Source organism: Nesoenas mayeri, assembly GCF_963082525.1.
Source record: "Nesoenas mayeri genome assembly, chromosome: 2".
Classification (NCBI taxonomy): domain Eukaryota; kingdom Metazoa; phylum Chordata; class Aves; order Columbiformes; family Columbidae; genus Nesoenas; species Nesoenas mayeri.
This window is the reverse complement of record NC_137543.1, coordinates 144,691,244-144,715,273: the sequence shown is the minus strand read 5'-3', so window position 1 is coordinate 144,715,273 and position 24,030 is coordinate 144,691,244. Positions and strand designations below refer to the sequence as shown.

At 38.2% G+C, this 24,030-nt stretch overlaps 1 protein-coding gene across 1 annotated transcript in view; it reads right to left on the bottom strand.

The window, feature by feature from the left end:
• Nucleotides 1-3,594: 3,594 nt before the first annotated feature.
• The window catches only part of SPAG6 (sperm associated antigen 6), a gene marked incomplete at both ends in the record, with an annotated part of 34,825 nt that continues 14,389 nt past the window's right edge, over nucleotides 3,595-24,030 (bottom strand). The window contains 7 exons of the mRNA XM_080339843.1: nucleotides 3,595-3,618; nucleotides 8,972-9,088; nucleotides 10,282-10,473; nucleotides 12,851-13,003; nucleotides 15,405-15,578; nucleotides 16,451-16,656; nucleotides 23,179-23,362. Coding sequence (XP_080195969.1) covers nucleotides 3,595-3,618; nucleotides 8,972-9,088; nucleotides 10,282-10,473; nucleotides 12,851-13,003; nucleotides 15,405-15,578; nucleotides 16,451-16,656; nucleotides 23,179-23,362 — 1,050 coding nt within the window. The remainder of the gene's footprint in view (nucleotides 3,619-8,971; nucleotides 9,089-10,281; nucleotides 10,474-12,850; nucleotides 13,004-15,404; nucleotides 15,579-16,450; nucleotides 16,657-23,178; nucleotides 23,363-24,030) is intronic.

Here is a 24,030-nt window from a genome sequence, read left to right as displayed (position 1 = left end):
AATTCCATTCAGCTCCTTCAACATTTTGTTCATTTGTTTAAGATGCAGATCTCCAGCAGATTGATCACTTCAGACGAGACAAAGCAATCCCTTGGTAAATCCCTCTGGAAACGCAGAACATAATTATATTCACAAGAGGTGAACTCCTTGAATTTCCTCTTTTCAGGTCCTCTTGGTTCCCAGTCATTCAGATAAAGAATGGAGCTTTTGTAGGCCAGTTAATCCATTCACTGAATGAAATATGGTAAAGTTTTACACATCCACATGTTCTTGCAAGGCCCTGGTTTGCATCTGTAGATGTAATAATGGCTATAGTAACGTAGTCAAAAATCATGTCTCAGGCCCCCAGAGAAGATCTTTAAAGACTTGGGTTCAAAAGTCCAAATGCTGCAGTCAAAGTAAGGAGAAAAATGATTTAAGGGCTGTCTCTGCTCACATTTGTTTCTGCCAAAGCACTGGCTTAATTTTTTTGTGTCTTAATAAGCCACCTCTGTGAGAGGGACTCTTACTTGAAATGCTTGTGTGTCCTAAGCTCAGAAGTAGGCACTGTTGAGTGGTAAGCTGAGACAAACATACAAAGGTGGCATCAGGCTCGAGCTGCAAAATGAGCCCGTTCTTCATCTTCGCTAGCATCACAGTCACGAACTAGCATAAAAACAGCATTTACACAATGAATTAAAATGCAAATCTACTTTTTATTCTATTAAATTGAGACAATGTTACACACTTGAAGCTTGCCAGAGTAGCAATTACAAACATTAGTATAAATGATGACTTCAGCCAAAAGGTAGGATGGAATAGAAACGCTGTACATCAGAGCTTGTGAAACACCACAGGAAAGCAACTCTGGCCCTAGGAATGTAAGCCTAAAATGTAAATTAGCAGTAACTCTGCTGTGAAGGGCTAGATCTGCCTTGGGGAGATGTGTACCTCCAGGTAAGCCTCCAGCCACAAGGTGTGGGTACAAGGCAGGGAAGCAGCGTGCCAGCAAAGGAGAGCTGAGGAGGTCTCCAAGGTTGTAGGAGAGGACTTCACACTGCCACAGCCTAATGGGATGTCACATCATCTGGGAGAGTCCTGTGACAAGAGGCCAAACAGTCCCACTGGCCTAGGATAGAACTGCCTAGCTGGTGCGAAGATGTATTTATGCTAGGTCTGATTTGGATTGTGCTCTGCACAATCAGATCGCTTTGAAGGCTTGCCTTGTGCAATCACTTCCTTTGTCAGGAATCAGAAAAAGACTGTGAAAAGACTGTGAACAAATTGTTTAGGCATTGAAATTTAACCCTGTGGAATCCTTACAGTGTAGCACAGTGTGACACAGCAGGAGCACATTTGTCAGGGGACTGAAGCCTCTTCACTCTCTCCGCACAACACATATACATTAGCATTGTGTGGTGTGGGTGTGCTCCCCAGCACAGGATGCAGCTCTGGGTACGCAGCTCTGTGCCTACCCTGCCTCCCATCTGCACTGCAACTGCGCTCAGCCCTCTGTAACATTTCTGTTCCGTTAGGGAAAATAAAGGCTTCAGATCCTTCAAGACTGTCTGGAAGCCCTTCCATTACATTTTCTTTTAGAGACTGCACAAGATTTGACTTTTAAATATCCATAGTGCATGTGAGAAAATTATTGAATATTACAACAATATTTTTCATCAACCTAATGATTTTCCACAACTGTCCTAGCATTAATAATGTCAGAGTATAAACAACAAAATTGAAAAGGCATTTGATAGAAGCTAGTCAGCTCCAAGCCTTTTCACTCTGATGTGGGCTAAGGAAAGAACCCAGCTGGTGTGGTTTCTATACCAGCATTTGTGACACCAACAGTTTCCATCTCAGGCTCCATAGAGCAAGGAACTGTGCATCCCCTGCTCCTCCTGAAAAGCAGAGTCTGAGAGCACCAAGTACCTCACAGCAGGAGCACAGCCCTTTGTGGAATTAAACCTTAACACAAGATAGCCCATCAGTGTTTTTGTGAACTGATGAAAAATACACTGACAAGTATAGAAGAAAATAGTTATTTGGAATTTGGCAGAGAAAAGCCACTCTAAATAATTTCCAACTGCAGCAAGTCATTGCTCCTGTTTTACGAGTGATAGAAGAGACTACCCCTGTTTTATAAACGCATTCAGATAATATGTTTAAGAAAGTAGACAAGTTTCTCTCCTGTGGGGGTTTTCATATAATGTCTTTCCTTGTGGCTGCAAGTATTTCAATGTCCTGTTCCAGAAACACTGTTTATTAGTCTTTGGAGGAAAAAAACAAACAAACAAAAAACCCCATCACACACACACACACAAACCAACCTGCTGCACACAAGGGAAAAAAAAACGGTTAGAAGAACAAAAAACGTTAAATGACAGTTACGTGTTAGGGAATACTAAAGGGTTGTATGCTGCTCCCTGATGCTACAGTACACCAGAGGAGTAAGCAGAATGTTAGAGCTTTTTCACTCTACATAAAAAAGGCAAAAATATTTCCAGGATGTTCTACAGACAGGCAAGAGCTCAAACCTCAAATAACTTCCACATCAATGTGACCTGCAACTTCACGACTAAGTTCCAAGTGTGTTTCAACTTAATTCTGTAGCAATTTCAGCTCTTACAGAAAAAGTACTGAGCAGCATTAGTCCCATCACTCAAATCAGTGGGACTTAGGTATCCTCAGGTTTCCTCTGAACGTGCTCAGAACTTTGCTAACAGAGTTCCTGCAGCCGAGCAATTCTCCTCTCTTCTGAGCTGCACAAATCTGCTGCTGACCCAACTGGAGCCAAATCTCCCAGGGTCCTTCGCTTTGTGCCTGTGGAAGTTCTAAGTTCACTCTGTTCTTTCCAAGAGGAACAACGATACATACACCAAACAGTGTATTGCTCCTTCCCTCCAGTGAATCCTACTTTAAATTAGGATAACTTTTGCAGAACACGTATTATCTGCCATGCCAGGACCACCACACTATCACATCATGCAGAATTCAGCCCTTTTATCATCATCAGATCAGATTATTTCTTAATTTAGCAGCTAGTAGCATGTCTGGAGATGCAAAATCACATGACTTTACTTTCTGAAAGGTAGCAGTAGGAGATATTTCAGTGCAGAATGGATTCCATAATTAGAAAAAGCACAGGGGCCAGCTTTTTCCCCCTCATCAAGCTTGGGAAGCTCTAAACAATATGCAAAGGCAAAAGGGGAAAATAGTTACAGTACTGAGAAGGCTAAAATTTCAATGAGATAATAACAAACCTTTCTTGTGGACGGAAAAGGAAATGACTGATTCTAAAAAAGCTTCTGTGATAAATCATCGCCCCTGCATGAAATTCCATTCATATATGCTGCAATATCTGGTAGTAATGTTAGAGAAAAACTAAAAGGAACAAAAACATAGCAAACAAATTTATAAAGAATAAAATATAGCTTGCTGGAATTGCTGAGCTCTTTCAGTAGTTCAAACAGTAGAAAGAGATTCAGAATCAAACGAGTTTCAACAGCTGTATTTGTGTTACAGTCAAAAAGGTATAAATGTGAAATACAGCTCTAATAAAAACCTAAAGTCTATGAAACTGGATGGTAATTTTCCAACCTTTCCAGAAGTATCTCAGAATATCCAGGGGAATAATACCTGAAAGAGAAACATTTTGTTTATGCATTAGACTACAAGGTATGTTCTGTGCTAAGTAATAAAGCACTATTCATGTTTCTACTGATCAGGAAAAAAATGCTAGTACTAAACACTGGTCAAGGAATTCTACAATTATTCCCTTACAACGTTTTAAGAGACTGCTTTTTCAACTTATGTTATCATTTATACTTGGAAGTCAGGTTTTCAAAAGTATGTTTAGCTTCTTTTAGGGCATGTAGCTAAGTGGCTAGTTTTTATATAGGTTCAGCAGCCATAAGCATTGTCTTTACTGAGAAATGTAGATGTTAACTTCTTTTGAAATTATGGCCTTTAATAAAAAAAAGCATGAGTTTACACAGAACCATAGGCTGCCAGACAACAATAGTCTACTGCTGTTCATCGAACATAAACACACACCCCAAAGCTAATGCAAAGTCTACATCAATGTAAGACACATTGATTCTGGAACAAAAAAAAAATTATCACAATGACCTTCTGTCTCTAATGCCAACTCAAGGACAGAGATTATCCAATAGGTTTTCATTAGAGTAGGACTCTGTGGTGCCATTATTGTCCTGCTGTCATTCAGTTGGTTTTCCACAATGGACCAACTACATGTTTCCAATATGTAAGTATGACCAAAGCTGCATTTAGTTCTTTTTTTCCAGGTTAAGAGTATCTGAAAATTATTACTGACTTATTCTAAAAACATACATCTCAGTACATTTTTGGTTTTGCAGGCACGTAAATTGTCATCTCTGAGCCCTGGAAGCTTTAACTATAAAGAGAGAGGAATACACTTCCATGTAATGTATGCCTAAAACGTATTCGAATAGAAATCCCAATGTTTTCACACTTAATTAAGATCCATTTACTTTGGGAGGTTTTGTTTGTTTTGTTTTGTTCATTTTCTGGACGATGTCTGCATAATGTAACTCTTAAAAACTAGTATTAGTTCTCTGATTGTAAAGCTAACTTTTCAATGCATTATTATATTCAGTCTGCAAACTGCCTACAATAACAGGTCTCCAGGACAAACCCAGAGCTGGAGTCTATTATAGCAGCTGTGCCTCAGGCAGCACAACCAACACCAAGCAGTAGTACAAAGAGGCAAGCAGGAGATGCTCGAAGGGGCCCTTTATTACATCCCAGCCTATATGACTAACCTTGTTTCACTTAGAGGGAAAAAAAATAGCTGTAACAAAGAAACATTAATTATATCCAGAAAAGCACAGGCAAATGTCCTCTTTCCCTCTGAAGTATTAGCTGCAGAATAAAGTTTCTTTATGATTTTGCTTTTACCAATTTGGCAACTGCTGGCTTTTCCTTGTGGAGACAAACAGGGCTTCATTTTGCATGACTTAGTTTGTAGCTACTATTAGTTGAAGAACTCTGTTGCTATAATTAAAATTGATGATGCAGATTTTCAGAGCCTGTAGAGGGAGTGCAGGAGTACAACATCCTTTTGATATGTTGATGGAGTGAAGGACTAGTAAATGGATATCTAGAATCTAGGAGGGCATTTCTCTCATTATTACAATTTAGGACGGTGACATTTTGACTGTAAGCTATTTAATAGTGTTTCTGTATTCATTAAGGGCAAAGTTCAACTTGGTGCAGACAGCTGGTGTATGGTCCTTTTATATAACACTTAAGCCTCATGATGAGGCTGGGGGAGGAAGGGCAGCTGTGGGCAGAGCAACTGTGCAGGAGAGGCTCTGGACCCTCTGCACATCAGAAGAAGTTTCAAAGGAGCCTCTGAATACCCCAGGCTCTTAGGGAAGTCAAGGATGCATCCAAAGATTCACCAATGCCTGTCTTCTGGAGCCTGAGTAATCCATGAATAAGTTACCAAGATAAACTAAACTTCCCACAGACATCCATTAATATGAGAGCAGTTGTGCTGAAGCCTCAGAATCTGCCTGGGTAGCACAGGACTGACTTTTCTTCCTAGTTTCCTGCAAGACACTGATTATTTGGGATTTGTTTACAGACAAAGCAATTTGATTCTAAACACAATCAAAAGAAAGTGTGCAAAAGTGTGTGTCTGGTGGTTTCACTACCTCTGGGTCAGTTAACCAAATGTTATGCTGTTTTATTAAAAACAAATTATGCGGAAGTTCAATTAATATTTTAAATCCTTGCTTTCTGTTGTTCCTGTGAAAAAACATCTAACAATGTTATAAGTATGAATTTTTTAAATTTCATTCTCCCTACCTTACTATTTCCTCTGGATAGCAGTTGTTAATAGTGTTGATATATTCCTGAAGAAGAGAACCAGGTTCTGCTTGTATTTCTTGAAGCTTTTTAAGTCCACCAGTTGTTACAAAGAGACGACGTGCTTTACTGTCATGTGGTAACACCTACGCACAGAAAAGTATATTAAGGAAAAAAAATAATGTTGACTTTTAAAGGAATCTCGGTGTTCCTAGGCTCAAATATTGCTTATCTGTTTTTAATTCAGAGGACAGCTAAAATGGAACATCAGAGGTGCAACATCTGTAATGACTACTGTATTTTAACACCCAGTTATACAGGGGAAAAAAAACAAACACACACACACACAAACAGCCCTTCATGGTTATAACATAATTTAACATGTACTTTAATACGTAGCATATCTAAAAATAATTAATTGAATATTTATCTTTAGATAAATAATATTTCTTGAATACAGAGACAAAAAGATTGCGGGGATTAAATAGATAATAAAACCGCAACACTACCATGGAATAACAACAGCATCTGTTCCACTTAAACCAAGTTATTCAGGTCTTTATGTCAATTTCCACAGTTTAATTGTAGAGCAGAATTTTATATCATTATAATGATCCAGTATAGATTACTGCATGAAAACAATACTGAGAATTGTTGCAAGTGAACAATGCAGCCTTGACGCATTACATGTTACTATTAAATTCATAGATATTAAAATCCTACAACACATTGTGTAGCCATGGAAGCCTTTTACAAACACACACACACAGTGCAAAAATGTGAAGTTTCTGCAGCCAAAGGGGATGAGAAGCAGAAATGATCAGACAATACATTCTGTGCTCCCTGAGTGATGCCAATATGCGGTTCTGTCCAGAGGATGGGAGGAAGGGAGGGAGGGGAAGAAGGGGGTGGGGGCTGAGCCAGGCGAGGAAGAATGACAGCATGTAGTCCACAGACCCACAGGGCTGCAATAATATTAAAAAAAAAAGAGGAGGAGGCAGGGTGGGGGGAAATAAGAGATAATGTACAACATCAGCTGCACCTATAACAAAACCAGACAGCTTTAAAACCAACTCTGAGAGTTACATAGTAGGGGGGTAAAACCATTTTGGAAGCCTTCACACTGGTCAGAAAAATCAAGCCACAAATTTGATTGTATCTCAGTGTAAAACAAGAGACTTGAAGGAGGAAGGGCCTGCCTAAAAGGATGAAGGAAAAGAAGAATGAGATTTCTACCATGCATATAGGCAAACAGCCTTCATTTCTCTGGTCCCTATAGGCTCTGCAATATCAACAGTCAGGCAGAGGGAAGGGAAGGGAAAAAAGAAAAAAGGAGCATAGAGACTTGTCCCTACTATGTACTCCACACAAGTGTCAGGAACAACCGTGATTGTTTCATTATGGGAACTGAAAAGGCGTCTGTTTCCACAGATCTCCCACAACAAGAACTGCCAAGGAGGAACCAGCAAGGAGACAGGATACGGCGCCCTCCCTGCCTTCCTGCTCCACACCGGGACTCCCAGGCTGGATATGAGAGCAGAAAACTCTCTTGGAAGAGGCCCTAAGGACAGACAACACCTCTGAGACACAGTCCCTTCCCCCAGTCCAAACTGAGACAGCATAGAATTGCACAGACCCTGAGAAGGATAATGCTAAAATGACACAGTCCAGCACCAAGAACGGATAGCATCCCACTCTGAAACACAGCTCAGAAATAAGGCTTTACTGTGCTATAAATAAGCCCACAGAAGCGATACACCATAGCTCTAAGAAGAAAAAATTCCCAAGCTATGATACAGGAAAGAAAAATGCTTTCACTGCAGAGAACTTCATTTTAAATGTATACTTCAGAAGAGCAAATCCCAGACAAGTATAGTTTGTTTAGTACAATGTAGGAGAAGAAAAATGAAATAAACCAGAATATCAGCTGATATGAAGGGTACAAAACCAGTGCAACAGCAAACAACATTCAACTCTACACACTGGGTAACCAATTACTATGACTCAGCTCATTAATAGCTCCAGTCAGCACACAGAAGCAAAAGGCACTGGATTCTGTGCAAATCTCTATTCTCTGTACAGACTTAGCAGGAAGACAGAACAAACCTAGGAGTGGCAGTGTAATCAGGAATCTGCACTACAAACAGCAGTGCTTCCAGAGCTGTGATAACCAGAATTGAATATCAAGAGTGTTTTATTTGGTCATTTCCAGAAAGAACATCTCACCAAGAGAGCCTGGTATCCCCTGCGAACAGATTACACTGCAGAGTATTACACAAAAGACAGTATATAGTTCAGCAGGATTCCCAACAGCTGGTGAACATTGCAGACACTGGAAATCTGATGAGTTAGCAATTACTCAGATAATTTGAAATACTTTGATTAAATTATATAACTTTTTACATGGTGTGCTCAAATCAACAATGTAATTAACAACAAACATTTTTGAATTTTGAGAGGGATGAGAAAAGATTTGGGATTTTTACACTTACTTAATGGAAACTGAAAATTAATCAGGACAGCCTTTATACTCTAGAGCAGGGGTGTCAAATTCATTTTCATTGGGGGCCACATCAGCCTTGCAGTTGCCTTCAAAGGGACAAATGTAATTTTAGAACTTTATAAATGCGGGAGTAGTTACATTTATACAGTCCTAAAATTACCTTTGTCCCTTTGAACGCAACCAATGGAGGCTGATGTGGCCCTCCATGAAAATGAGTTTGACACCTCTGCTCTAGATTACTGTAAAATACCTGACTTAAGTCACTCCTGTACAGACAGCTTGTACTTTATCTAAAACAGATGTGACTGGGATTTATGTGATACATTGGCTCAGTGAAAATATTTGCACGTGAGTTAATACTCCACTTAATCTCAAAGGGCAAGGGAGAAAAAAAACCCGCCTTGCTCATAAGTAACTGTTTTCCCAGTCTTAGGATGAATTATGGCAGATAAAACAGTATCCAGCTTTATCAGACAAAAAAATGGGATGCTCCAAGCTGCTTCTGCAGGGGATCCTTGAGGATCCTGAGAAAACAACTGAGACCTTTAGAGAGATTCCATCTTTGGAAAGATGGCTTCCTTGCTGAATGGAAAACAATTAAAACATTACTCATCAGGCAGAGCCTTTTCTTACCTTGCTAAACTGCCCAACAATATGTTTCATAATATTGGGAGGGGCATCATGCAGCAACGGTTCAAGTGCTGGAAGATATGTGCATTTCTGAAGGATGTTCTTTAAGGCTTTTTTAGTCTATCAAAATGCAAAATAAAATTGCTATAGTAAGGCATCAGTGAAAACAAGAATTCATGTTATATATCACTGAAGTCAGATCAAAAAAGAAAATTGATCAGAATTCTCAGAACGCATTTTCTCAATAAAAACTATGATATCTATCATGTGACTTAATGAAGAATCAATTTTCTACTTAGATATATTAAACCTCAAAACCTACAGTGCATCACATCCTTATTATGTTATCTACAGTCAAAGTAATGGCAATTTTCCTTTGACTACAATAGCAGCACGAGTAGACCCTTTAAGTAAATTGAAGTACTGTAATATAATAAGAAAACTAAATCAAAACACATTTTAAAAGATTGTGTTCTAGAAGTGGCTTACTGGGCGAGTCTGCTGGTCTGGGATAGCAAAGTGCACAAGCACCCATGCAGGGAGGGAAAGAAAGTGAAACAGTTGTACAGCAGTGCTCAGTTTCTGCAAACAGACTCAATGTGGGCTGCTACAAGCAGTAATGACCTTCTTGGGTAGGATTACAGGTACAGCTGACTTGACCTTGATATTTTGGTGACCACTGAAAACAGCTATACAAAAGTTGTTTTACAGATCTGGAACGTGATACTTCAGTCGAACAGTACAACATGGGAGACCATATCCCATCATATTATACTCTTCAGTCGGTTCACTTACTGTCTCTCAAAAATACACTTTGCCAAATTGCAACTCTACTGGTTCCCATGCAAGGAAAGCCCTAAATATGAGCAGTTGCACATTTTCAAGAACAGAGCTTTGAGGATTTGTTATAGTTTACTTATAATAATAAAAATGTAAGCAAATCTGCTACAAGGACAAAAATATTTTGTACAAGAGCCTATACTTAAAAATAAAAAAAAAATTAGAAATTAGTCGCTCACAAGAAATTATAGCGTTTATGGTTGTATGCAACTCTCATTTAAACTGGGAAGAAAATGAGGGACTAGACTGCTGTGGCTGCACCGTGTGATTTGCTATGCACCATGTGCACACCCATTAGGACCAGCCAATCCTCATAAATGATACGCAGCCTTCGGACACCCTACACCCAGGAAGTCTGTGACTCAATGAATATCAATAACAGCATATACCATTTAGTAGTTTTTAAGCACTTATACCTGGTGATTACAATAAACATCTCATACTGCAGATATTCATATCACAAATATACTTGCTTTTATTTGAAGATCTTCTGAACTGCGTATGTCCATATACATAGCAAGCAGTGTGGGTAGCACATTTGATTCTGCAACAGCACGTGCATGCTCAGGAGTGTGTCTTCCAATCTGTCCCAAGGCCCAAGCAGCTGCTGCCTTAATATGATCTTCATGCTCCTCTATCAGGCAGGCACACAGTGATGGTACCCCCTGTAGCATTAATCAAAAGCACAACCTTTACAAATCTGTACCAGGGAAAGACAACTTGAAACTGGTACAGATTGTTAGAAAATGTTTCTCAATTTACATTCTTCTTCTACAATAAGCTATAGGAGAACACATGTTAGTGGTGTCATAATTTTACAACATCAAGACTAGCAAGAATTTTGAATAAATCTTAATAAATCTACTTAAAGAGAGAAACAGATTTAATGTTTTCAGTCAGAAGGCAGTTTGACCTAACACACAAATTTAAGGGATAAAAGGAATATATGATACAATTCAAGCTGTAATAAGAGTAAAGGCTTCAGTTTTGTCAGACTGAAAATAAAATAATTTGAGTGTTTATGAATCTATGAAAAATCTACGAAAGCAGTTTAAGACCAGAAGGGTTCGATTATTGAGTTGTTTGGGTTTTTTTAAATCCACAGCCCTAAATTTCAACTTATCAAACTTTTCTTGAGTCCAGCAGTTCATGTTTCACTCAGACAATCACTTCCAGAAAGATTTCGACTCTTGATTTGAAGACAAGAAGAGATGCAGAATACCTCATTCGCATCCAGTTGTTACTGAAGTTCTTTGGGTTCAGGGTCACAATCTTTATCCTTTCTCCACAGGATTATGGAGCTACTTAGTAGCTGGTATTTTATGCCAGCGTATTTCAACAGGAATCACTTCTTGCTCCTTTAGGTAAGGCAAGGCTACTCAACCTCTAACTAGAAAACCTTTTTCTCCATCCTATGGATATTTTTTTTTTCATCTTTTCTGCACACCCTTTAGTTTTTTTTTTTCAAGATTCTTTTCAGATACAGACAACAGAACTACATGCACTAGTACTACAGATAGATTAGCTTCTCTTTTCCAGTAATGCTTCATCTTCCACTCTTTAATACTGCAAAGGACTAAATTGTTTGGGGTTTTTTTTGCCACTGCACTGCAGCAGAAGACCACAATGAAGGGTTGTCCAGTAGGGCCCCAAAAATAATTTTTCAAAATTCATCCTTTCCAGAATATAGTACCACAGAATGGTGCTATCACTTTATATCCTAACACAGTAGATGTGTAACTGCATGTGGTTATGCCACAGTGTGTTTCTTTCAAATGGTTCCATTTTACCAAGCCCTGTCCTCAGCACTATGTACCACTCCACAAGGTTAGTTTCCCCTGAAGTAATGGATTTTGAGTTTATTTGGGTTTCTTTTGTGGATCATTCATTAAAATATTTCATTTCATGACAGTTTACACAGATGCCTACAAAATCTCTCATTGCACTCCCATTCAGTTATGGTAGCAGCCATTATTACTCTTCAAAAATATATCACTCAGATGCCTCCTCATGAAATTAATCCTAGATTCATCCCACTGAATGTCAAGCACTCAACAGCAGGAGCACATTTGCTCTGGGCATCCTGACTGTGGAGAGACAGAGACACATCCAGAGAAGAAGGGCCTCCAGAGAGGGCAAGGAAAAAGTGTCTATTTCTTCCGTTTTCAAATGCAGAAGAACATTATTTTTTATCCCTCTTACCTTCCCTGCATACTTATTGATGTTATGTTGCAGCAATTTCCATTTTTTAACTGGCATTCCTACTAGAGGACATTTCTGTTCCTCTGTTTTTATTGTTTCCTTGTTTCCAGTCATACAGTATATTTCAAATGACTGACATAGTGTGAAAACGGGCCAACAATGCTCAGTGAAATTACTTCCTTCCTCCTGTCATTAGTTAGCATTATTCACATCAGAATATTATGTCAGGCACTAATTTCACCTATTGCAAATACTGCGAATTGTCTCCCTTCTGTATCATTGCCCAGCAGAATTTATTTAAACCTGAAAATGTATAGTTTATCTCACTTGAAATGTCACTTTAACAACTCAATCAAACCACATTACATTAGAAACAGAGGTCTTTTCAAGTCTGAAGAATCCTGTTGCAAGGCTACTCTAGTGGTACTAGCAGTCATGTTAGTGTAATGAAGAACGTGCCATTAAACATTCTTGTTTCAAAAAGGGTTTTGATGTAGCCACAAATATTCATTTTAAGAGGAAACAGACCACAGAAAATAAGTGACTTATTTTCTGTACCAGTTCAATTGCAACACAGAAAAATAATGTACTGTAATACAAATGGATGTTCACAAACTAATCCAGGACAGTTTATAAAAGGCTCAACTTCGCAAAGACACAATTTGATCAGGTTACCACATAATTTCAGCCACAGCAAGCTGCAATGTCAGGAGAAAGTTCATTTGTCAACAGCAAGTATACAATTCTGCCACAAAATATATTCTCTGCCTATGTTAATTTGTATCTCTTTCTCAGAACGCCACTGAAGAATTACAGGAAGATGACAAAGTGATAGCTAACCTTGGAGACAATCACTGCCATTGACAGATTCTCCGAATGAGCTGCTACGTAACCGAGCATCATGATGCCAGGCAGCCTGACAGTCCCTCTGCAGCTGCCAATACAATCAATCACAGCAGCAACACCACCTGTATTTACTATAAGCTGTGAAAGCTGAAAAGATAAAGGGAAGAGATTAGATACTGTGAAGTATCAACAGGCATAATGCACTACATTACAAAAGTCTTTAAATATATTGCTCCTGATTTACAAAACAAAGGTGGTTTAAGAGTGATGTATCATACAGACTGTTGGGCATTAACATTAAGTTCTCAGGAATGAAGCTGCTTTGCTACTCTGTTTTTGATTGACTTTATGGCAAGGAAATCAGTACTCTGAATTCTTGGTGCTGCGCAGCATGCAATGATGTATTCTCAATTCCATTAATACACACCAAAGAATCATCCAAATGACACTCTTAATACCTGAATGCCCTTGAAGATGCACCCCCTGAGCCAGATATTCTTTCATACTAGTGTCCACTCATTCCCGAGTCAACATTGTAAATTCTGTGCAGGGGACAGAGGGAAAGCCCACTCCTCCTCGCACCTGCATTCTCTGTGGCATAAAAGCCTTTGTGGACCCCCTACTGAGACATGAAGACAAATGTCATGGATGTCCAAAACTGACTTGGACTCCACCATTCTGCTGTTTTAGGGTATTCTCAGGGAGGTGCCCATGGAACACACTGGATGGGCAATGGAGTTTGCCCCAGAATGCCAAATTATATAGCCTTGCTTATAAACTGTAAACATGTCCACAGTCTATGATGCTTGCTGTGTGCATCAAGCTATGTAATGTTTCTTTCCAAAAGGTATTCACTTCTCACATCACTTGAGGGACAGGAGTAGTGTATGTATAACATCAACAATGCACAGAAACAAAAATAATTTTGTATTATTATTATTTTCTTCTGTCTTGTTAGGTATATCACATTTTCCCCAAAGATCCCAAAGCAAAAGAAACATGTTCTTAAAAATCAAAATTAAATTAACAAAACTGAGGCATGTGGATTTCCAATCCAGTTGATTTATAAAAACACAAAACACACCGTTGCATTTGAGCCTTTAAAAGGCCACTGTTTGTTTTTTTTTTTTCAAAAAACAGCTAGATGAAATTTAAAGTTATCACTTAGGAAAAACTGCTCACCTGATTGTGAACTGCAGCCAGTGATGAGCAAGTCCTACGTGTGGGCACAGCCACATACACGGAGCTCCTGCACAGACACTCTCCCTGGTGCTGTGACCCTCAGGCCCTGCTGCAAGTCCCCCAGATCTCGACCTTCACATGAATTTTACCACATACGCAGACAGAGAGCTGAGATCCAAAAGCCACAATGCTTACATGGCTGACACAGCCAGCTCCTCTAGAAATATCATTTGCCAGTCTGTCTCTGCTGCAACATGTTTTGCTTGAACAGAGTTGCTCAGAGATGGAGAGACATCACTGTCACTCTCAAGGTGACTGTGGATGGTGACTTCCCACTGGGAGTCACCGAGATGCTTCCTACAGCTCCTTTGGAGAGCTGCATCCCGCTGTGTGGAGGCTCCTTCACCTGCAGCCTTCGAGTTTGGCTGCTGGCTTCCAACTTTACTGCCCCCCTTTGATAATGATAATTTCTTCACTTATTTGAGAAAGCGAAGTTGTGTTGCTCACAAGGTGCAGAGAGAAAGCAGGAGATGTAACAAGACTGCAGCCTTTAATCACCAGCGGCTTAAAGACTAGCAGGCTGAAGAAACAGCACAATATTCATGTTTAAACGCTTCTTAACTGTTAAGCCAGCATCATGATTTTGAAATGGCTGCGCTCAGCATTAGTGCATTCCACAAATAAATTGCTTGTATTTCATTCCAGAGTCATATTTAAAGCCTTTTAATTATCTCTATGGTATGACAGATTAACATAGTTACAATTATTTGTTTTTTTCTATTTATTTATTGAATTGACTTTGCCAAACACTCCCACCTTCCTGTATCAATTACTGGCAAAAACACTGCAAATGCTGAGGCTCAAATTACGAACTCAAGCTAATAAAAGAAACTATCAGCAGTTTAATAATAAGTAAGAATTTTTTACCTTCATTGTCATTGGAAAAATAATTAAGATGTGATCCTAGTACACCTGAAGACTTCTTTAAAAGGCGCACATCATCTACTATTGTTATAGGATGATCTTGTCATTTATTAGCTGGTATCATGACTTCTGCGAGGCTTTTCTCATGATATTTTTAATATCTAGGATTGACAATACTGACAGTCTAAAACTCCCTTTCTGTGCAGATATTTTATGGAATGAAGTAGCTAGGTATACATTATATGATTCCCAGTTCCCTAACACAATTCATATTCAATACACATCTCATAATATCAGCAAGCATTTCCATATTTTTCCAATGAACATGCCAAACAGCTATTTGCCCTCCCTCTCGAAAAGCAAATGACAGAATAATCCTGTATTTTATTTAAAGTGTAAAATCTAATGATATGACCTTGTATTTGCATTTTCAAGGTTTTACCTCAGGCGTATGCTTTGCTATCTCTCTAATTAAAGTTGCACCATTTTTCTTGACATATTCATCTGAGTCCTTCAGGCATGTGAACACAACCGGGAAAATTTCTGCTTCAACCACCAACTCTGCAAGATCCACTGAATGCTTTGCTATTTGGCTTAGAGCTGACAGCACCTGACGCTAGTAAATAAAAATTGTTATAAAATCAATAGTATACAAACATCCCACAACACACACTCCTCCTGCACACAAAAATCTATTGCATCAAGGAAAACAAAGCAGGATAGGGAAAACAATTACAGCTATTTTACAATTCACTGAGTCAATTCATGCACGAGTATAATGGCACAGAACATTCACTGGTTCCTGAATAAAAGTTTGTCCTTTGTTTTATCCCATTCAAGCTTGCTATGTATCAAAAAATAAATATATATATATATATACCATCTAAACCTAAAATTTAGTGAAATCTATAGCAAATATCTTTATTTGCATAAGTTGGGTCCATCAGACCTTACATTAAAGCATTTTTATCTATTTGTTTGAAGTGGCATTTTTACATTGTCTTCTGTTAGACGGAAAAGTTATATTAAGAATCAATTTTTTTTGTCAATTAAACTCTAGTGATTAAACCTTCAACAACGCCTATTCATATCAGACAGTACATTCTACAATACAGTACACATTTAACATTAACTGGTTCATAGTATAAACTTAAGTATGTAAAACCTTTCTTGCAACTGAATTGTGCAAATTTTATCTATGAAAAATATCTGTTGAATTCTTCATATACTATAAAATTCTAAAAACAAAAAATTCATACTATTCACTTTAAAGCTTGGTTTAGCTGCTCCTCACAGAGTGGCAGTTTTTATCCAGTAGTTAAATCTGTGAATATGTTCAGAACTCTTTGTCACTAACTATGTAGTTACATTTTGTTAACGCCCCAAACAAGAGCTTCCTAAATAAAAATGCACATCAGTGTCTTCGATTCAATATCAAGTAATGACTGGTATAATGGAGATTTTTAAAAAAATAATTTTTAAATGTACCTTCAGTTTAGCATCAGGGTTCAGGATCATCTGAGCTAAGTGAGCGATAGCTCCTGCATCCACTACTGTCTGCGCTAACTCTGGAGAATGCTTTGAAATATCACTGAGAGTTGAAGCAGCAATCCTTTTCAAAGCAATTTCTGGCTCCTGGATACAGAGCACTACAAGAGGAACAGCTCCTGCATCCACCACAGCTTGTGACAGTTCTGTAGGTCCAAGGAAAGTAATTAAGTGAGTATGGGTGACTGACCCTTGTGCAAGCCATTTTTCACCCTGACAGATACAGCAAAGGAAAAAGGGGAGGGTGCAGTTCACTGTCTCGACATCTGCATTTCAAATCAGCCCTCCTGGTTTCATAAACCGTGTGGACCAATCCACAACTGAAAAGAATGCAGGTCAATAGATGGACCCCCATTTACATGCACACATTTGAGGTAGATTAGGCTGAAATGGTTTGTTATTCTGTTTTCTTTTTCTTTTTTTAAAGTAAGCAGATGTCAGCTGTTTAAACCCTGGCTATTCTACGCTGATCAATAGGAAAGCATTTTATGCATGGCTAACAACAACACAGAAAGCCAAAGTACCGAAATTTTACCAACCACCTAATTAGAGAGCATTTTACCCTCTTTAAATGATAAGCAGATATTAGCATAGATCGAATGCCAAAAACAGAAATACAAAAAACATACATTAAAGATTTATCTTACATAAAAGACTGGAAAAATGGAACTTGCTGATCAAAACTAGGTTTTGCTACTATACATGGGACAAGACAGAATTTATACTTTAATGACATGAAAACGTTATCATACACAATTACACAAATGAGAAATATCATCATTTGGATATTGTGTGCCTAAGATTAGTACAATATTCTTAACTAACTGCACCTTAAATTAAAAAAATGTAAAACCAAAAAAAACAGAGCATATGATTAGCTGACATGGACAGAATTACACTATTAGAAATTCATTAGCTCTCTCTGTGTATGTAGCATTAATCACAGTCCTAAAATAAGAATTACTGGATTTCAGAAGCAAAATTTATACCATAACCAAGCTGTGCTATTTTAAAATAGTGTTGAAAAAGTGGTAAAAATCATGGAGGATTCAGTAATCTATTAGGTTCTTAGTTCAGTTTTGCTACACCTTATTATGCATATCCATTATTATCTTTAACATTTATCTTGACTTACAGTACCATGGCAACATATGGCTGTTGTATTTCAAGACTCTAACTTAGCTTTTAATTTATAGTCCATCCATAAAGAGATTTTCATACTAAGAAAAATATAGCATACTTCATTAAATATACATAGACTAATACAGTTTTTCATGAAATCTGTAAGTCATGTCATCATTATGTTGTTAATATCCAAATAATGACCAAATTTGTTTTCAATTAGTGAATTATAGCCACACACTCCAGTATATGTGATTAGTCAAATATTTACACTGTATGTTATTTTATAATATATTTTAAACAAAGTCTAAATATTACCTTACAAAATTAAAATAAATAATTAGATGTTTAAGCTAATACAAAAATCAACCCTTCAAGGTTCATTTTTCAAATAACTATTTGACTGAAAATACAGCGTGAACCCTCCAAATACACACAAATCATAGTATTTCAACAAAATATTGAAATACTGCCAAATGCTATATCTGCAATTTTACAAACTTGAAACAAAATGTATCTGAAATGTATCTGAAAACTAGCTAGTCAGTGTAAGTGGTATAAGCTACATTCAACTTTTCATGGAAAAAAGCCATACTTGATCTCTTCAAATTGTATTTTGACGCTGTACACTGACCAAGTGGAATACATCATAAACTACAGACCAACAGTCCAGGTGAATCCATCTGAGTGTGCCCCAGAAGCAACTTCAGAGCAACCAATTCAATTGCCTACAGTCTGCCAAGGAGATGCTAACATCAAGAAAATCATGTCAAGGGGAACAGGGCAGTGCTACAAGAATAGGTTTCCATGATGCCTTATGAGCTGAAATCATGAACTTCAAGTAGGGAGAGAAGGAGCAATACTTTAAGGTTACAGCTACATCCAAGCATCCAACAGTAACCACAAAAAGCTATTTTAAAAGAGCAAACTAAATCTGATTCAATTTAGATTGGCTCTTGCTGTTAGAAGTCTGATATCATTTAAATACTGATGGTTAGTGTTGGCCACGGTTAAGTAAATGTTTTCTCTTTCAGTGGTTTATATGGCTAATAACTTACCACATGGAGGGCTGGACCATGTGTCAAAAGACAATCAAGAAGTAAATAGACTGTCAGAAAAGCTGAGGAAAGGACAAAAGAAAAAACAGATCTTCCCATTACAGTCCATTGCAAACTTAGCCCAAAATTGTGATACTAAGTATTAGTGATTCTACGATAATTGCAATTCTTTTTCCTCAAAAAGAGACGAAATTAGCCTTCTCACTGGGTAGAACACCTTTTTTTCAGACTATACACCAAAGAACTAATGAAATGTTGCTATCCACTTACAAAACACAGAAGTGAAAAAAAGTGAAGGCTGAGAAAGAGTTAAAATCAAAAATACAGTTGTCAAGAAAGACAAAGACCAATAGCTGAAGAGGAGAAAGCAGAGAAAAAATACTTTATGAACCTCATTTACGTCCACAGAAAGATACGAAAACCCTGGGCTGGAACTTCAGTTTGGGGTATAGACCAAGGAACCTGTCCAACCACATGATAATAAGGACTTCTCCCCTATCTGAGGGAAAGTAGGAAATGTTATTCTGCATATTCTCAGAGACAAGACAACTTGGACTCAAAACCCACCATAAATTAGTTGCTTTTGTCCAGAACAATATGAAGAAGATTTTAGTAGATGGAGATACTGCAGAGAGGAAGATAGACTGACTTGGAGGTAGAAGAAAGCCTGATAAAGACAGACTTCGGAGTTTAAGATGTCACCAGTTCAGCTAGTAGTTGTACTAGAGTTGTAGTGATTTGTCTCAATACAAAAGTACTCATCAGGGACTAATCATGAGTTTATGTGATCAGGAAGAGTGGAAAGTGAACAAAGAGATCCTGACTACAAACCCACTGAAACCAATGAGAAGTCTTATGGGATTGAACTAATGTAGCCTACAGTTAACATTAACATATTTGCAATATTGACAATAACAGTGTGGATTAAAAACCAACCAACCAAGCAAAAACACAATTAGGGAGAAAAGTCAAAGTTGAGGAAGCGCACGTGTAGGTAGCCTGCAGAGAACGAAAATCGCTTGGGAACAAATGTCATACTCACGTAGTGGAAGGCAACAGCAAAACCTTCTTTGCTTGGAAGCAAATGCAAGTTTCAGTCCGGACTACCAGGGCTCTCAAACAGCCCCTGCTGTGGTGGCAGGTGTATCCACAGGAAATAACAGGTTTTGACCAAAACAACCACCAACACTGTATTTTTCTGAGGACAGTATGATCATGTAATGGCCACATAGGAAGGCTCTAATCCCCACATGTAGTCCCAATGCTGCACTCCAAAATCACAGGTTGTGCAGACTGCTACAACCACAGTGCTAAAGTTCCACTGAAACCAGTAGGAAAAGCTTTCGTCAGCTGGAGGCCATTAATTATGGGGCAAGCTTAGATCCTGGAATAAGAAAGAGTTATCACTAGGCTCAAATCACTGAAGATCTAAGCAACCTGGTCTAACCTTGCAGCTGACCCTGCTTTGAGCAGGAAGCTCGAGCAGAGACCTCCCAAGGTCCTTCCAAGCCAAGCTATCCTGCGAGCATTAGAGAATCACTGTATGACAGAAAATGAGTGTAACTCCACTCTCAGAAATACGCCTGAGTGTAAATAGTGTTGTTTATTTTTGTTTTCCTACCAATTTACAACATGCTGAAGCAGGTATGAGATGATTTATAAATTACACCTTTTATGTAGGCAGAGCAAATGGAAAGCTAAGTTATCTGCATGTCTCAAAATAAGAACTTCACATTTTAAAAGAAACTGGTTACAGTATAAGTAAAAATTTACAAAATACCCTTCATGGCCTTGATGGTCTTTTGATTGTCTTTTCAAACATAAATAGAAATAATACAGTAGATATAATGAATGGTAAAATCACAGCACACATATCTCCGTACTTTAGAGGAAGATCAGTTTCTGAAATTCAGCTCAAAGGAACCTTCAAGAAAGAGCAGAACTGCAGGAGCTGTTCCTAAATTTTGGAATCTGACCTGGCAAGATTTCTAGTGTCTTGAAATCTCATGAGACATTTGTATTGACCTAAAATCTCACAGGCCTTCTGGAAACATCTGTTCACAGAAGAACTGCATTTTAAGAGACTGTTGTATGAAAACAGCAAGGAACTTGCTAGCCAGAAAATGTGTTACTCAAGGGGAAAAAAAAAAAGCCAAAAAAAAAAAGGTCTTGATTTCTCAACATTGAAGTCTTTTCATGGAAACATACACCACAGTTCCTAGACAGCAGTTTTACCAGGTCATGGATGGAATTTCTGATTAAAAGCAGAGACCCCCCCATTACAAGCAGTTACCACCTAATGCTGGGAGCCTTTGCTTGCGTTCAGTGAAACAGAGGTTCATATCCTGCCTAAGACAGATCAGGGCTTTAATCTGTCTCCCACATACATCCCAGACATATGCCCTAATTATTGAACTATTCTTGCTGGAGGCAAATAAGCCTCCCTGGCCTCCAACCTTTTCAGGAGAGAAAAAAAATAAAACTCTTGACTTAATGTTGTCCCAGTTTGGAAACGAAACAATTTTTGAAACTGAAAAACCCTTTGTGGGTGGGGAAAACCATTTCACACCCAAGTCTATTTTTACAGTTTAAGCTGCAATATGTATCCACAGACAGTCAATGAAAAAAAATCATAACTGCCAAATTTTATCAACACAAGCACGTGAGTCTAATCCAGACTTTCTTGAACAGTAAACTGCAATGATGATGATAAGAACAGGTCCATCTATCTTGGTATCCCATCTCCAACAATATCCTGTTGCAAAGGCATGCTCGTAGGAGTGTAAGAAACATACCATGCACAGAGTGATCTTTCTTCAGTATAACTCCTCTACTTTCAGTAATTATTTAAGAGACTTCCTGTGACTGTGTTACAGAGGAAGGTAAATCCCCCAAATTGGCGATAGCTGGGTAGGGGAAGAACAATTTTTTTTTTTCAGGGTTTTTTTTATTTTGGGCCAGTTTGGGGTTCTTTTATTTGGGTTTTCCTTTTCTTTTTTTGTTGTGTTTTTTTTTTTTGTTTAACTTATTACATCTAGTGATCTGTCTATGTCCTGATGCTTGCAGCTTGGTAGCACTTGCAATTCCAGCCTGATTTCTGAAAATGCTGTTCAAATAAATAATCCTTAATTGTGGAATAAAAATGTATACAAAGAGTTTTTCTTCAATACCCCCACATCATCTCCATCTTTGCAGACAATGCCATCATAGAGTGAACTGGATCACCCTAAAGATCAGCCAGCGTTCATGCAATGAATAGCATGAAGGGCAACTGAGGTGAGTCAATATTGATTTACTGACATAACAAAACTACATAAATGTTTATGTTAAGAGTAACACAGACACACACACTACACACATTTATACAAAGCAACACTTTCAAATGACAGTTAAACAAATACCTTTCAGATGGAAGCAACTATTATTTTCCACCAAGGGTGCGACTCAGACTCAAAGACCAGAAGATAAAAGATCTTTAGCCCATAGAGGTGCCCCAAGAATTAATTTGTTCCCCAGAAAAAGCAGTCTGGTAGGAAGGTGCTGACAACTTTGGAGTCTGCCGCAGTGAGTTAAGCCTCTCTCTAAGTGAGAAGGGGAAATCTCCCATGATTTCCGCAGTCCAGCACTCCGTGTTGATTTAAAAAAAAGAAGAAGAAAATCACTTCCAAATTCATTCTATGCACATTTTAGAGCCAAAACTAACATAAATGAGTTAACCTTGTGATCCTAGAAAAATCTGAACTTTAAACAATATGAACACAAGCCATTTCTCCCATCCTTTCCATCCGGCACTTTCTTCCTTCACTTGATTCAAAGCTCTAAGCTTTTACTTGAACTATATAAATAGCTGGTAAAAGAATTACTAGACACATGGATCAGCTTTTAAATAGGAACATGACACTGCCAGTGAGTTATACAACTGCTTGTGAGACAGCAGTGAACTGCTCGATATCGGATTCCTAGGATCTATTCCTGACTCTTGGACAAGAGTGAGGTCTACTGGGTAATGATAACATAGCCAGTGCAATGCATTTGCCACATTTATCCTAGAGGCACTGCTGTCAGCTGCATGAAACCTGGTTCTGCCTAGTCTTCTCCATTTTACTATCTGTATAAAACAACAACTAATGCTGAGCAAAAGAAACCTTGTTCCACAGTAAGAGTTAATACAATACATAAAGATTCTGAAATTTCTCCATGAAGCAGAATAAAGCAGAGTGTCATTTCCTGGCCACAGGCCCAGTGCATCTCCTCATAGAGCATCTCTCATAACTGGACAGTGCTGGTGTCAGATATGTCAGTTTCCCACTAAAGGTACGGCATTGTAAAACTGGTATAGTTAGAGCATGTTTTTATTCCAAATTTAAAATTTTATAACAGTAGAGAAGAAAAAGCATCTAGTTTTATTTATTAATATTACACAAATGCAATTTATTATAACTCTCACATATCATTAAGCTGAAAGATAACACACGTGAAACCTGTTACCTGAATTGTGCCGGGCAATATACCCAAGTGCCCAAGACGCAGCTTCTTTGACTCCAGGGTCAAAATCTTCCAAGCAAATCACAAGCATTTCCAGCGCTCCACACTGAACTATTGCCTGAGCTAGCTGTGGAGAATGTTTACCAACCGCTCTTAGCACAAATGCAGCTGCTTTCTTGTAGAAACGCTATACAAACGAGGAGAAGAGGAGAAAGAGGTTAAAAAACAAAACAAAACAAAAAAGAAATTATTGACATTAAGTAGTTCAAAGTATAATACAGTACAGACATGCATAAATTAGACTTTTAGACTGTTTTAGTAGCAGCAATATCTCATACAGATCCAAATCAGGACCACCAGACATCACACAAACAATGAGCTAACAGTCCTTCTTTGAGACAGTCTATGATCTAAAATTTGCAGTAAGTGCATAAACAAACAGAAAAAATGAGAGGGCTAAGAGGATATGGGGAAAAGATAATAGTCTAGATAAGTCTGTTTGTTTAAGTGAGTAGTGAACGATAAGAGCTGCAAAAACAATAGCTCTTAACATATTTAACCAGATTACACAGGTTACGCAGTGCAAGTTCCTAAAATAATTCTACTCATCTGTGACACTTGCAAGGTTTCACAATTTCTAAGGTATATACCCTCACAACATCTCTGTGATAAAACATTGTTTACATTTACAAACAGGAAACTGAGATACAGATAATTAGATCCAACTAGAGGGTTTAGGATCTGAATCCTGAAATGCCTAAATGCTGCCTAGGCCCACAGCTAAGATCCTGAAAACCCATCCCAGCAAACACCCAAACTGAATGACTCTCAGTTTTGACTGGGCAGCCTGCACTT